This window comes from Chrysochloris asiatica, unplaced genomic scaffold (genome assembly GCF_000296735.1).
Source record: "Chrysochloris asiatica unplaced genomic scaffold, ChrAsi1.0 scaffold00008, whole genome shotgun sequence".
NCBI lineage: Eukaryota > Metazoa > Chordata > Mammalia > Afrosoricida > Chrysochloridae > Chrysochloris > Chrysochloris asiatica.
In genome coordinates, this window is record NW_006408526.1 from 17,207,393 (window position 1) to 17,220,748 (window position 13,356).

Genomic DNA, 13,356 nt, shown 5'->3' on the forward strand with positions numbered 1-13,356 from the left:
GCAACAATAGAGAAGCTGGCCCAGAATCAGGCAGTATTTTGTTCTGCTGTGCATAATTGTTCTGCTGTGCATAAGGTTGCTATCAGTTGGTACCAACTCGATGGCACCTAACAACAACAACAACAAGTTTGAAAAGGAAAAAGTATGCAATTGATGATCTACAATCTGTCTCATGTGCATGGTAGATGATGAAGTTACAAAGATGGTGTCTCGGCAAAAAATTCGGTTAATTACTGTTCTAATGTAGTATACATATTAATACCCTTTTTATACTTTGTGGTGCATCACAGATAGTTATCCAGATATTACACCCAGAAATTGATTTTTTTAAGAAAAAAATTAACATTTAGATTTTGGGGGAAAAAAACACTTCTCAATGAATGTAGAAAATGTACAAAAAACGTAAGTTCATCTTATCTCTTAAACTTTATAACAAATTTAAAAAACTGATTATAATAATAGTTTTCAACTAAAAATTGTTTATAGTAGTGACATTATTTTAACTAAAGTTGTCCAAATTTCATACCCAGAAATTGATCTCTAAGAAAATAATAAGCAGTTGAATGAAAAAAATACTTCTCAATGTAGAAAATACTCAGAAATCAAAAGTTCATCTTTCTAACTTATGAAAAAAATCTAAAAGCTTTTTTTTATTATTAGTAATACTTTTCACCTAAAAAATTGTGTTTGTAGTAGTTACGTTATTGTACTTAGCACACATTTTATTTTGTTTTTAGCATGTTTTTTGTACATTGATTTCATGGTATAGATTAATTTGCCATTAAAAATAACAAAATTAATGTGTCAATACCAGGGACTGGAAATTAAAAATATATATATTTCATTTTACTCAAATTAATGTCTGAATGTGTTTGTATATTTTAGGTGAAAACTGACTTTTGTCAGACTGTGCTTCCATACTTGATTCATGATATTTTGCTGCAAGATTCAAATGAAACTTGGAGAAATCTGCTTTCTGCACATATTCAGGGATTTTTCACCAACTCCTTCAGACATTCCTCACAAACCAGCCGATCCACAACCCCTGCAAATTTGGATTCAGGTATTTTCGTAGTTTGTTACAGTTCTAATATTCTGTTAACTTTTTAGGTCTAGAGAAAGATAGATTTCAGTTTGAACTCCGTTATAGACACTATGCAAGCATAATTCCATAACCTTGTTTCCTGTTTCCTCATCTGTAGAATTTTTGTTAAGTGCTGAACAACTTGTGGGCTGGAACCACTGACCTTTTGGTTTGCAGTCCAGCACTTATCTTATAGAGCTACCACACTGCCCATCTCTAGAATAGAGATAACAAAAATGATGCATGTAAATCACCTGGGATGATGCCTGGTATACTGTTGACTCAGTAAATTGTGACTACTAATAATGAGGCAACTAACTGAGAATTCAGTGTTGTGTCAGACATAGGTGACATGGATGTGAACAAGATGTAGTCTTTGTAAGCCAGGAGCCTTTGTATTAGCAATGACAAATGCACACACATAAATAAATGCAGTCAGATATTGCAGGTGGTATGTGATGGGAAATAAGAATATTTTTGGAGATCTAATCAACTTGTTTCTAAAATCAACTTTTTATTATAAAGTTATTCATGTTTACTTTTGAAAATAAGGAAAAAGTTGATATAAAGTTTTTTAAAAATTAAATTACCCATAATTCTAGGACCTAGGATAACTGGTTAACATTTAGTATATATCTTGCCAGCTTTATATAACATGAAGATTTGGTTACCGTTTACTTAACGTTATCATTTCCTTTCTTTCCATGCTATATAAGTTGGAAATATATCAAGTATTCCACATGACGGGAGAAATTTTACTAGGAATTGGGGACATAATACTATTTGTTGTTGTTGTTTAGTGTCATTGAGCTGGTTCTGACTCATAGTGACCTTGCATAAGGTTTCTGAAGAGTGGCTGATAGGTTTCAACTGCCAACCTATGGTTAACATTCCAGTGTTTATCCTACAGCGCCACACCAGGACCTGCATATACTGTTATTACTGTTAAGTGCTGTCAAGTTGGTTCTGACTCATATTGACCCTGTATAGGGTTTCCAGTGAGTGACTGGTAGGTTTGAACTGTCAGTCTTGCGATTCAAACTGACCTTGTGGTCCAGTACATTATCCTCCAGTGTCACACCAGGACTCCACATGCACTATGGTGGTGGTGGCTGTGTGCCGTGGAGTTGGTTTTCCACTCACAACAACCCTGTATAGGTTTCCGAAGTTGTGAATCTTTACGAGAGTAGAAAGCCTTATCTTTCTCCTGTGGAACGGGTGGTGGTTTTGAACTGCTAACCTTGAGGCTAGCAGCCCAACTCATAACTACTGTGCTACCAGAGCTTCTTCCACATATACTAGTATTTGTTGTTAATTGCCGTTAAGTCGATTCTGACCCTTAACAGCCCTGTATAGGGTTTTTGAGGAGTGGCTAGTGTGTGCTTGAACCTCCGACCTTGTGGTTAAAGCCAGTCTAGTGCATTAACCCACAGCCCCATAGATGCGTATTGAGGGGTCCGTATGGGTCCATTTTCAAACCAAGTTAAAAATAGGAAAAAATTTCATAGATCTCCACTCATTCTGTTTTTAATCTATATTATGAATGTATTTTATGTTGTTGTTAAGTACCGTGGAGTCCGTTCCAACTCATAGTGACCCTGCACAGGGTTTCCGAGGCTGTAAATCTTTACGGGAGCAGAACACCTCATCTTTTCCTGCGGAACAGCTGGTAGTTTCAAACTGCTGACCTTGAGGTTGACAGCCTGACTTGTAACCACTACGCTAAAGTACATATTTACTTCTTGTACTTCCAGATTAGTATAATTGTAATAAAAATATTGATTTAACGGTATAAAACATTTTGCTGGAACTAAATTGTTCCTTCCAACCTGACTTTAGTTCCGGTCACTTCAACGTAAGTTTTGATTTCTCCTTTCTCTGATTTCTTCTACTCAAACTACTAGAGCCTTCATTTGGTGACACTGATGTATTACTTGGTTCTGTTTTATCTCTTATGTATGTCCTTTTCTGTTTGGTTAACAAAAATGATAAAGATACTATTTGAAACTAGTATAACTGCAAACATACGCATTCTGTGATCCTAAGTTCATCAGGATGTTGTTATTAAGTGACATTGAGTTGGTTCTGACGCATAGTGACCCTGTGTAGGGTTTCCAAAGAACAACTGGTGAGCTTGAACCGTCGACCTTGTAGTTCAATCAGCTTTGTAGTCTGGCGCATTAACCCACAGCGACACACTAGGATATGCTTATATAAATTTCCTTTAAGCATTGAAGTAAAAACTCAAACATAAAATTTCTGATAGAAACTTGGCAAACTACCTACACTATATCTACTAGTCTCAGTTTAAGAAATACAGATTTAACTAATTTCCTAAATACTAATTTAAAGTACTGTAAGAACATTTTTATTTATACCACATTTAATATTATCACTCATATAGTAACTTGGTAAGGAGCTCTGTTAGCGTAGTGGTTACAAATCAGGCTGCGAACCACAAGGTCAGCAGTTTGAAACTACCAGCTGTTCGCCGGAGAAAGATGAGGCTTTCTGCTCTTACAAAGATTTACAGCCTCAGAAACCCTGTACAGGGTTGCTATGAGTCGAAACCGACTCCACGGCACATACCAACAACAACATAGTAACCTGGTTATGTTGTTGTAGGCTACTGCACTGTACTGCAAGGTTAGTTTGAACTGCAAGATCAATGGTTAAAGTTCACCAGCCGTTCCTTTGGAAACCCTATACAGGGTCCCTGTGAATCAGAACCAACTTGATGGCACTTAACAACAACAATAACATAGTAACCTTAGGAGTGTTGGTGTGGTACTGTAGGATAAGTTCTGGGCTGCAAGAACAGCTGGAACTACAAGATCAGAAGCTAAAACTCACCAGCTGCTCCTTGGAAACCCTATATAGGGTTGCTGTGAGTTCAATCTGACTCAACAGCACTTAATAATAACAAATAGTAACCTTGAAGTTCTAGTGTGTTGTTGTGGGATAAACACTGGACTGTTAAACACAAGGTCAGTGGTTCAAGCCTACCAGCCGTTCCTTAGAAACACTATACAGGGTCACTATGAGTCAAAACCAACTAGACGGCACTTGTCAACAACAAATTGGAACCTTGGAGTCCTGGTGTGGTGCTGTAGAATAAGCACCAGACTGCTAAACACAAGGTCAGTGGTTTAAGCTCTATTTAGAGTCGCTATGAGTCTAACGGATTGAACAACACTTAACAATAACAATAGTAACTTTACAATTTTTATCATCATGAATATAGTCAAGATTTTTTCATATTTATTATTTGTACATATGTATTTATACACAACCATCAGAAGTTAAAATTGTACAGTTTTATTAACTCTCTTTGTAGAGGGCCAGTATTTTTTTACCTTAAATGAAATTTTAACTTCATGTGTAAAATTCTTATTGAATAGGAAAGTAAATATGGACATTTTACTAAATAAAGTAGTGTATCTTTTCTGATGTTTGTAAATCTCACTCCCTTCTGCTGAATGTCCCATGTACATCTCAAACTCAGTTGTCCTAAAATAAACCTGGCAAAATAAAGTCTTGTCATTTTTATGCACTATCCCAACCTGCCGCTCTCAAATATGTACCTCTTCTATGAATGACCTCAGTTGCCCAAGCCAGAAACCTGGACATTATCCTTGATTTTTCCTCTCTTACAGTATCAAATCCTACCATTTCTGTCCCATATAACTTTTGTCTCCTTTTCTTCTCTCTGTCCCCAAACATCCTTACTACTCTCTAGGACTGTGATTCAGCACAGTTGAAATTCTTTCAGTTAATTTTCCAAGGCATTTCTTGCTTCCAGTTATCTTAGATACTATTACTACTGCCCACAAATATGTTTTCTCCCCCCTGTGGAACATTTCATGTTCAGGATAGGTTCCTTCCTACCTTCATGATGTCATTCTAAATGTTCCCTATCATAGCACTTGTCTTGCTTTGTGTTAAGAGTTTCTTGAACTCTAATCAGTGAGTTCTGTGTGGTTAGAAATAATCTATTTTTTTCGTGATTATATACTACTGAGTCATCTAGCGCATAAAAGATCCTAAATAGAATCAGTAAGTGAGTCTCTTCAGAAGTATGAATTACAATGTAGAATCTGTTTTAGTAAGCAAAATATTTTCTTCAGAAAGAAAATATATTCCCATTTAGTGCATTTATCAATTCATGTTATTAAGAACAATTTTGTGCTAGATGTTGTTGTTAAGTACCGTGCAGTTGCTTCCGACTCATAGTGACTCTGCACAGGGTTTTCGAGTCTGTAATCTTTGCGGGAGCAGAAAGCCTCATCTTTCTCCCTCAGAACTACCAACCTTGAGCTAAACAGCCCGAGTTGTAACCACTGCACTCCCAGAGCTCCTTAGATACTGCCTACCAAAACCTTTAATGTATAAAGAGACAACCGTATAAGGAGAAGAAAGACAGACTTAAGTAAGTCTTCTAAGGGCTGACAGGAGATATATCTTTGTTTATTTGTCAGAGTCAGAAAACTTTTTCCGAGGCTGTCAGGATAAAAAATCACAAAGAACAATGCTTTCTGTTGTGGACTACATGAGAAGACAAAAGAGGTAATGGAATGAGTGTTGCTTCTTGAATGTGGGGGTTTAGAAGTAAGTACAGCATATTATTGCTGGTCAAACTGCTGAAAAGTGCTACTTTTAATTTGTGTGATGGTTATATCTCCTTTTAATAATCTCAGTTCAGTGTTGTTGTTAAGTGCCGTTGAATCTGTTCCAACTCATAGCAACCCCGTGAATGGATTCCGAGGAGCAGCTGGTGAGTTTGAACTGCCGACCTTGAGGTCCAGCACACTATCCTGCAGTGCCACACCAGAACTGTTAATTCAGGGTAGCAGTGTGGACAAATCAGCATCAAAACTGTAACACTTAGTCTTAGCTGTACCAGTAGCACGGTTATCTTTGCCAAATTTTGCAACATCTCTGGTGGCAATTTGGTAAAGAATGGAAAAAATGGGATAAAAATGAAAATGCATTTTTACTTAAATGCATTCACATCTTAAACAGTTATTTCCTCTGTATCCTCCGCATGACTCTCATTGTCTTTGTTTCTGGTTAGAAAGTTATGGCTTTACCTTATTATGTTGTACAAGATCCTCTGCTGAGAAAGCCCATAAGAAGCTTTACTGTAGCTGGGAGAATCTCTTTTAATGGTGACTGCTGAGTCCTGGTGTGGCACTGTAGGTTAAGCACTGGACTGCTAACCACAAGGTCAGTGATTCAAATCCACCAGTCACGCCTTGGAAACCTACTTGATGGCACTTAACAATAACTAAGTCATTCATTTCAAATTTACCATGGGCTTGAGGAGTGTTGGCATTATCACAATGTGAGAAGATACAAATTATTACTCTTCATTATTATTTTTTAGCTTTTATTTTATTCAATGTTTTGGAATAATCATTCACATATTTAACCTATCCTTAAAACTAGGGTCTGTGTTAGTATAATCTCATTTATGTACAAAATAAACAAGCCCTTTACATATTCACACTTAGGTAAGTAAGTCCAGAGAAAAAAGCATGAAAGAATATGTATTAAGTGCTAGTAGAACCTTTGGGAGGACAATGAGAAGGGAGTTCATAACTTTTTATCCCATATAGTTCTGTATTTGAAATTTTCGCAACACATAGTTATAGATCAATCAAATAAATTACATTTTTAAAAGTCCTACTAGATCCCAAAGGAACTCTGGTAGCATACTGTTTACCATTTGGGCTGCTAACCTCAAGGTCAGCAGTTAGAAACTACCAGGCATTCTGCAGGAGAAAGATGAGACTTTCTGCTTCTGTAAAGATTTACAACCTTGAAAACCCTATGCAGAGTCACTATGAGTTGGAACCAACTTCACAGCACATTACCACCACCACCAATTGTTGTTAAGTGCCGTCAAGTTGGTTCCGACCCATAGTGACCCTGTATAGGGTTTCCGAGGAGCCGCTGGTGAGCTTGAACTGCTGACCTTGCAGTTCAAATGGCTTTGCAGTCTGGCGCATTAACCCACAGCACCACACCAGGACTCCACCACCACCAATAGGGCCCAATTAAAACTATACTTTGTATCCACTGTTTGTATTTCATCAATGTTTCCGATGCTTCAAGGAACTCTAGAAATCTAAAATAAATTCTAATTTTCTTCTTTATTTTGCTTGCCCTGTTAATTTATTTAATAAATCCTTTTCTTCACTCATACCAGTTAATTCCAGTGCATTGCATTGTTGGTTTTAAGTGCCATTGAGTCAGTTTCAACACATAGCAACCATGTAGAGGGTTTCCAAGGAGCGGCTGGAGAGCCTGAACTGCACACCTTGCAGTTCAAGCTGAATTTGTAGTCTAGCACATTAGCCTGCAGTGCCACACCAGGACTCCAGTGCAGTACATTAGAAGCATAAGTTTAAGTGGTTTTACTTTGTAAATATTCTGATATTTGAACTTAGGGACTAAACTGATTTAGATAATTACTCTTCATTTTAATGTTAAAAAAGATCTTAAAGAAGATTTCTTGAGAAAATATGAATGGGACGTAGAAGAAAGGATAAGGAACTGTGTTTAGGTCCAAGTGTGATACATAGAAGGTTTGTGAGCTGGACAAGTTACTGTCTTTGAATTTTATTCTCATTGTCTTTCAAATTAGGATAATGTCTACAGTACAGTAAAGGGTGGCCAGGGTGATAAAAAAGAATCAGGCTATAAAACATGCCTGACATTCCTGTACCTCAGCAAGGTATTTGAATTCTCTGAACTTTAGGATTTTCAGAAATAATAGCAACAACTAAGTGTTTGCTGTGTGGTAGGCACTTCATCAGCTATACAAACATTATTTAGTCATTGCGGCTACTCTTTGAAATACATGTTATTCCTGTTTGTTAGAAGGTGAGGAAATGGAGGCTTAGAAAAGTTAAGCACAATCATGCAGCTAGGTACGAACCTAACTGTGTCCTACTTCAGAGCCAGTGTTCTTCACCCCTCTACTATCTATGATCCCTTCCTCTTCTATGTACATACATTTCTGCATACACTGCACTTGTATATACAGTTGTGTATAGACACTGTACCTACGCAATATCTATATACTCCATCTGTATACCATATTAGAAGATTTTCATTAAATAACTCAGCCTAGCCATTAAGCTAAGGAGAAAATGAGCAGCAGTAGGAAAGATATGTTAATGTGTCTTAGAAGAACTAAAATATTTTCATTGTATTGACTATTTTGAAAGATTGTGTGTGTTTATTGTTAGCTAATCTGTAAAGCTTATTCTTGAAAAACAAAACAAAACACAAAACCTGTTCTTAGCCTGTGATCCAAGGCAAATAATATTTATTCTATAAAATTTATTTTTAGATAAACAAACTTAGGCTATGCTCCACAGATACCTTGGTGGAGGGCAGATGGGGACCTCAAATTTGTATGGAATGATATAGCCATCACCAGATTTTCTGAGGGGTTTGTGATCCAAAAAGATTGAGAAATAGGACTATCCAGCCATATTTCCTAAAATGCAGTGAAGTCTGTATATTTGTGTTAGTGTCTTCTCTAGCATGACTGTCTACTCTGAATTAGTGAGTACTGAGCTATTGCTCCTAGGGGAAATGCAGGGCTAGTTTTCTGTGAGCCACTTGTCATAATACTTACATCAACCAGTCAGTTCACAGCTTTGTTTTATTTGTGTTTCTGTTTAATGATTTCTTATTTCATGTATATTGCTGATTCATTGACAGTAAACTCATGGCCAGCAACACTATAATTCAAGCCACAGGACACAGAGCTAGCACAGATATGTTCTCCATTAGGCATATCACAGCTTTATTGCACTTAGATACACTGGCCAGTGCTTCAGCACTGTCCTGGTCATTGTTGTCGTGTGCTGTTGAGTTGATTCTGACTCATAGAGACCATGTAGGGCAAAATAGAAATGCTCTATAGGATTCCCTAGGTAGAAATCGTTGAGAAAGCAGATTGCCAGATCTTTGCTGTAGTGGAGTGGGTGGTGGTAGTTCAAACTGCCAGCCTTTCTGTGGCAACTAAGCGCTTAACTATTACACCACCAGGGTTCCTTGCATTATGCTTGGGGTCTACTTTAAACCGTAAAATCACCAACAAAAAAAGCACAAAAGTGTGAAAAATATGGCACTTAAGATGTTGGTGGTTCAAACCTACGAGCTACTCTTTGGAAACCCTATACAGGGTCTCTATGAATCAGTACTGACTCATCAGCACTTACAAGGAGATCTTACAAAGGGAACTTGTTTACAGTATGAGAGCTGAAACAAAGCAGAGTGTCACCCTATTCTATCTCAGATAGAGATAACCACATTAGGCAACTCAGATTTTTTACTACTCTGCAGATCCATGAAAACAACCTGAGTATGGGTTTTACAGTTACAGATACATTTTAGTGAGTAGGTAAAGTCACAAACACAAAAATCAATGAAAAGTGAGCATCACATGTGGTTCCACTTGTTTGAATTCTGTTTAGTATTTAATGTGCTTTTCTTTGAATAACCATGTTAAAGAAATAGACATTAATATTTTGCTCAATTAATTTTTTTAGACCTTTCTCAGGAACAGTTTTTGATGATGCTTTCTGGCTGGATTTGAATTATCTAGAAGTTGCCAAGGTAGCTCAGTCATGTGCTGCTCACTTTACAGCATTACTCTATGCTGAAATCTATGCAGATCAGAAAAACATGGGTGATCAAGAGAAAAGGTAATGGAATTTGGAAGTTTTGTTTTTTTTTTAAATTGATGTTAACAGTGTTTCCATAAAGATACATATTAAAGATATGCTTTCCCCAGTCCCATTTAAAAGACATTTTTAATAAGTTTTTTTTGAGTGTGAAATTTAAAATAATAATAGTACTCTGAAATAGCAAAAATGGCAATTGCTTGTAAATGTTATAGATAGCAAGTTCCGGATGGACACAGACCGTACTTGTTTTTCTCTGTATTTCGCTGGACTAATTTATTCCAAGCATCTTCACTTCTTCTCACTCTTCTGTCTTCTGCACATGGAGAGACCAGTAACTGCACCTGACATGGCCACTCATGAGCTTTTAATATCTCAGACACTACTCAACCAAAGTAGGAGGTAGAGCATTGTCTTAGGGGACAATGTTATGCCAATTAACTATGGTGTCCTCTGAAACTATGGTCCTGAGCCTACAAACCCAGCTACTCATTGCCTTAAGATGTATGATAATGTCTAAGAAGTTTTCATCATTTTTCCCACTGTATGCTCCACCGCATTCATAGTTGTGTTTGCACCAAAGGTAATTTAATATTCATGTACCAATGTGCTCTTTCAAACTCATGTATTGGTGGGATATTTAAGTATATGTTGTTGTGAAGTGCTCCCGAATTGGTTCTGAGTCACAGCAACCCAGTGTAGGGTTTTCGAGGAGCAGCTGGTGAATTTGAATCTCTGACCTTGCAATTCAAAACGACCTTGTGGTCCAGTACGTTGTCACACAGCACATACCAGGATTCCACATGAGTATATATGTGTATTCTTCACTCTTCTCCCATACCCATTCAGCATGTGTCACTTATTAATTTTATTATCTTGAAGTAAGTGGATCCTACTCTCCCACTTCCTTAATACTTGGTATTAGCAGACTTAATTTTCTCAATCTATTGATTGTTAAATGCTGTCTTACTGTGGTCTAAAGTGGTTTGTGATTACTCATGAACCTGAATTTCAGATAAAACTACTAACAGAATATTTAGGAATTGATTGGGGTTAAGGAGGAATGGTGGTGGTGATGTGCTGTGCAGTCAGTTCCGACTCATAGCAACCCTTTACAGGGTTTCCGAGACTGTAAATCTTTATAGTCTGTTGTAATTTTTAACAGGCCAGTCACTTTCTGTATAAGCATGTTTTGGCATACAACCTTCCCACATATGTTTTTGTTAAAATGCCGTCAAGTTGGTTCTGACTCATAGTGACCCTGTGTAGGGTTTCCAAGGAGCTTCTGTTAGATTTGAACCACTGACCTGGTGGCTCAAACCGACCTTGCAGTCCAGTGCTTATCTTAGAGCACCACACCAGGACTTCAGTTCTCATTCAAATAATTAACATATATTTCTTTTCTATCCTAGGTCTAAGACATGATACTGTGTTGTTGTATTTTATTTTTTGGATACTGCTTTTAAAGTATAAATAGTTTATTTTCTGACTTTCGTTAGTTATTTCCTTCAAAGTCTGTAGTGTTTATCTATGTTCACAAGCTTCAAATAGAATGTTTTTATTAAAAGAAGTATTCTTGTGGCAACTAGGAGTCTTACATTTGAAGAAGGAAGCCAGAGTACAACTATTTCTAGTTTGAGTGAAAAAAGTAAAGAAGAAACTGGAATAAGTTTACAGGTAAATATTAGAAAGCCTGTTACTTAGATAATGCTATTGGTGAAGATTGTGTAGGTGTCACTTGATTTTAAAACTAAAGTCATATATTAGACAGAATGTTATATATATAAATGCATGCATTGTTTGAAGGCAGGCCTTGGAGTAGAAAATTATGAGTTCTGATCGTGACTCTGCCATTTAGTTACATAATCTTGAACAAATTATTTAACCTTTCTAACCTTGAGTTCCTGCATCTGAAAACCACCTATCTCATAAATTGAGTTGATGCTATGTATTTCCTTTCATAGAACCTTGTTCATATTCCTTAAGTAATACTTGTGTGTATAATTATATAAGCATATTTTTTGTTCATCTATTTATTGTGTGTCGTGTCTCAAAATAGGTTACTTCTGCTAGAAATTCCTTAATGCCTAATCTGAAATTGGTCCATAACAGTATCTGGCATTCTTACTGAACTCCTCTGATCATCTCATTCTTCTACGATAACAATTTCAACTTCAACACTTTTGCTTCAACTTCTAAACACTCTCTGCCTTTGCTTTCTGCTTGCCTGCTACTTCTTGAAGAAAATTGTTGTTGTTGTTGTGTGCTGTCGAATCACTTCCAACCCATAGCGATCCTTTATAGGATTTCCAAGGAATGGCTACTGAGCTTAAACCACCAATCTTGTGGTTCAAACTGACTTTGTAGTCCAGCTCATTAGCCCACAGTGCCATACCAGGGTATTATACCATGCTGTGCTATCAAACAGAAATTTCCTGCATCTGCTCCTCTTCTAACCTTCTTTCTCCCTCTTGTTAAAAGGTGAGAAGCAGTTTTGCCTTAGATATAAGGCTTATTCCTTACAGTGCTTTTTAATATCTACTTTTTCTCAGAAACATTATATTTTTTATTATGCCATGCTCCCTTTCAACTATATTCTTTATCCTTCTAAATGCTTTCAAACCTCTCCCATTAAAAATAATTCCCTTTCTTACAAAATTATTTTGCTCTTCCTTATGCTCTCTTTTGGGTATTACCCTCCCTCTTCCCTCCCTTCACTGTCAAAAGAGATTTTTACATTTGCAGTCTCCGTCTTCTCTCTTACTCCATTCACTGAAATAGTATTAGTTAATGGCACCATCATGTTTAAGCTTGGTGTTCGCCTCTCATTCTTCTTCCTAACGTTTCAGTAACACTTAGCACCTTATGATCATGCCTTGTTTGAAATACATTCTGTTTACCCTTTTGATCCCACTCTCCCCTGAGTTTTCTCCTTCTGTTTGGACATTTTGCTGTCTCATTGTCCTTTACTGAGTTTTAGGGGGCTATTCTCCGCAGCCACTAGCTAGGCTTACGTATTAATTGTTCCAACCCTAAGGGCTTGATTTCATGCTTTCTAAATAGAAATATTTTCTTTAGAATTATAGAATTATGTCAATATCAATGAATTTGGATATATAAAATATTTACAAGATCAAGTATATTAAGACAGTTACTTGATCAGTTTTCTGTGGAATACCATTTTGTCTACTGTATATAAATTATTTTGTATTATGGAGATTATTTTAAACTAAATAAATTCTTGTGTAAATATCTTTAAAATTTTTGAGTCCCTAAGCCATGACTTCCTTTATCCATATCACATTTCACTAAGTATCATATTATACAATTTTGAGTTTTATTTCAGATAAAACTTACGGCCTTTATTTCTATTTAATTCCTTTTTTGAGAACCAGATTTTATAGAACTTATTTCTATTTGTAGTTTAGCTGTGGCTGGAGTTCTTTTTGTTTTCATTTTTTAGTGATTGCTTTGCATGTGATAAAAACCTTTATTTCTTAATTAAATCTCCACCACTCGTCTGTCAGTTTGTCCTACTGTGGTGGCTTGCGTGTTGCTGTGATTGTG

At 36.5% G+C, this 13,356-nt stretch overlaps 1 protein-coding gene across 1 annotated transcript in view; it reads left to right on the forward strand.

Moving 5' to 3' along the window:
* Positions 1-13,356, forward strand: part of ATM (ataxia telangiectasia mutated) — a 136,138-nt gene that overhangs the window by 74,375 nt on the left and 48,407 nt on the right. The window contains exons 36-39 of the mRNA XM_006833800.1: positions 886-1,063; positions 5,563-5,650; positions 9,655-9,810; positions 11,379-11,466. Coding sequence (XP_006833863.1) covers positions 886-1,063; positions 5,563-5,650; positions 9,655-9,810; positions 11,379-11,466 — 510 coding nt within the window. The remainder of the gene's footprint in view (positions 1-885; positions 1,064-5,562; positions 5,651-9,654; positions 9,811-11,378; positions 11,467-13,356) is intronic.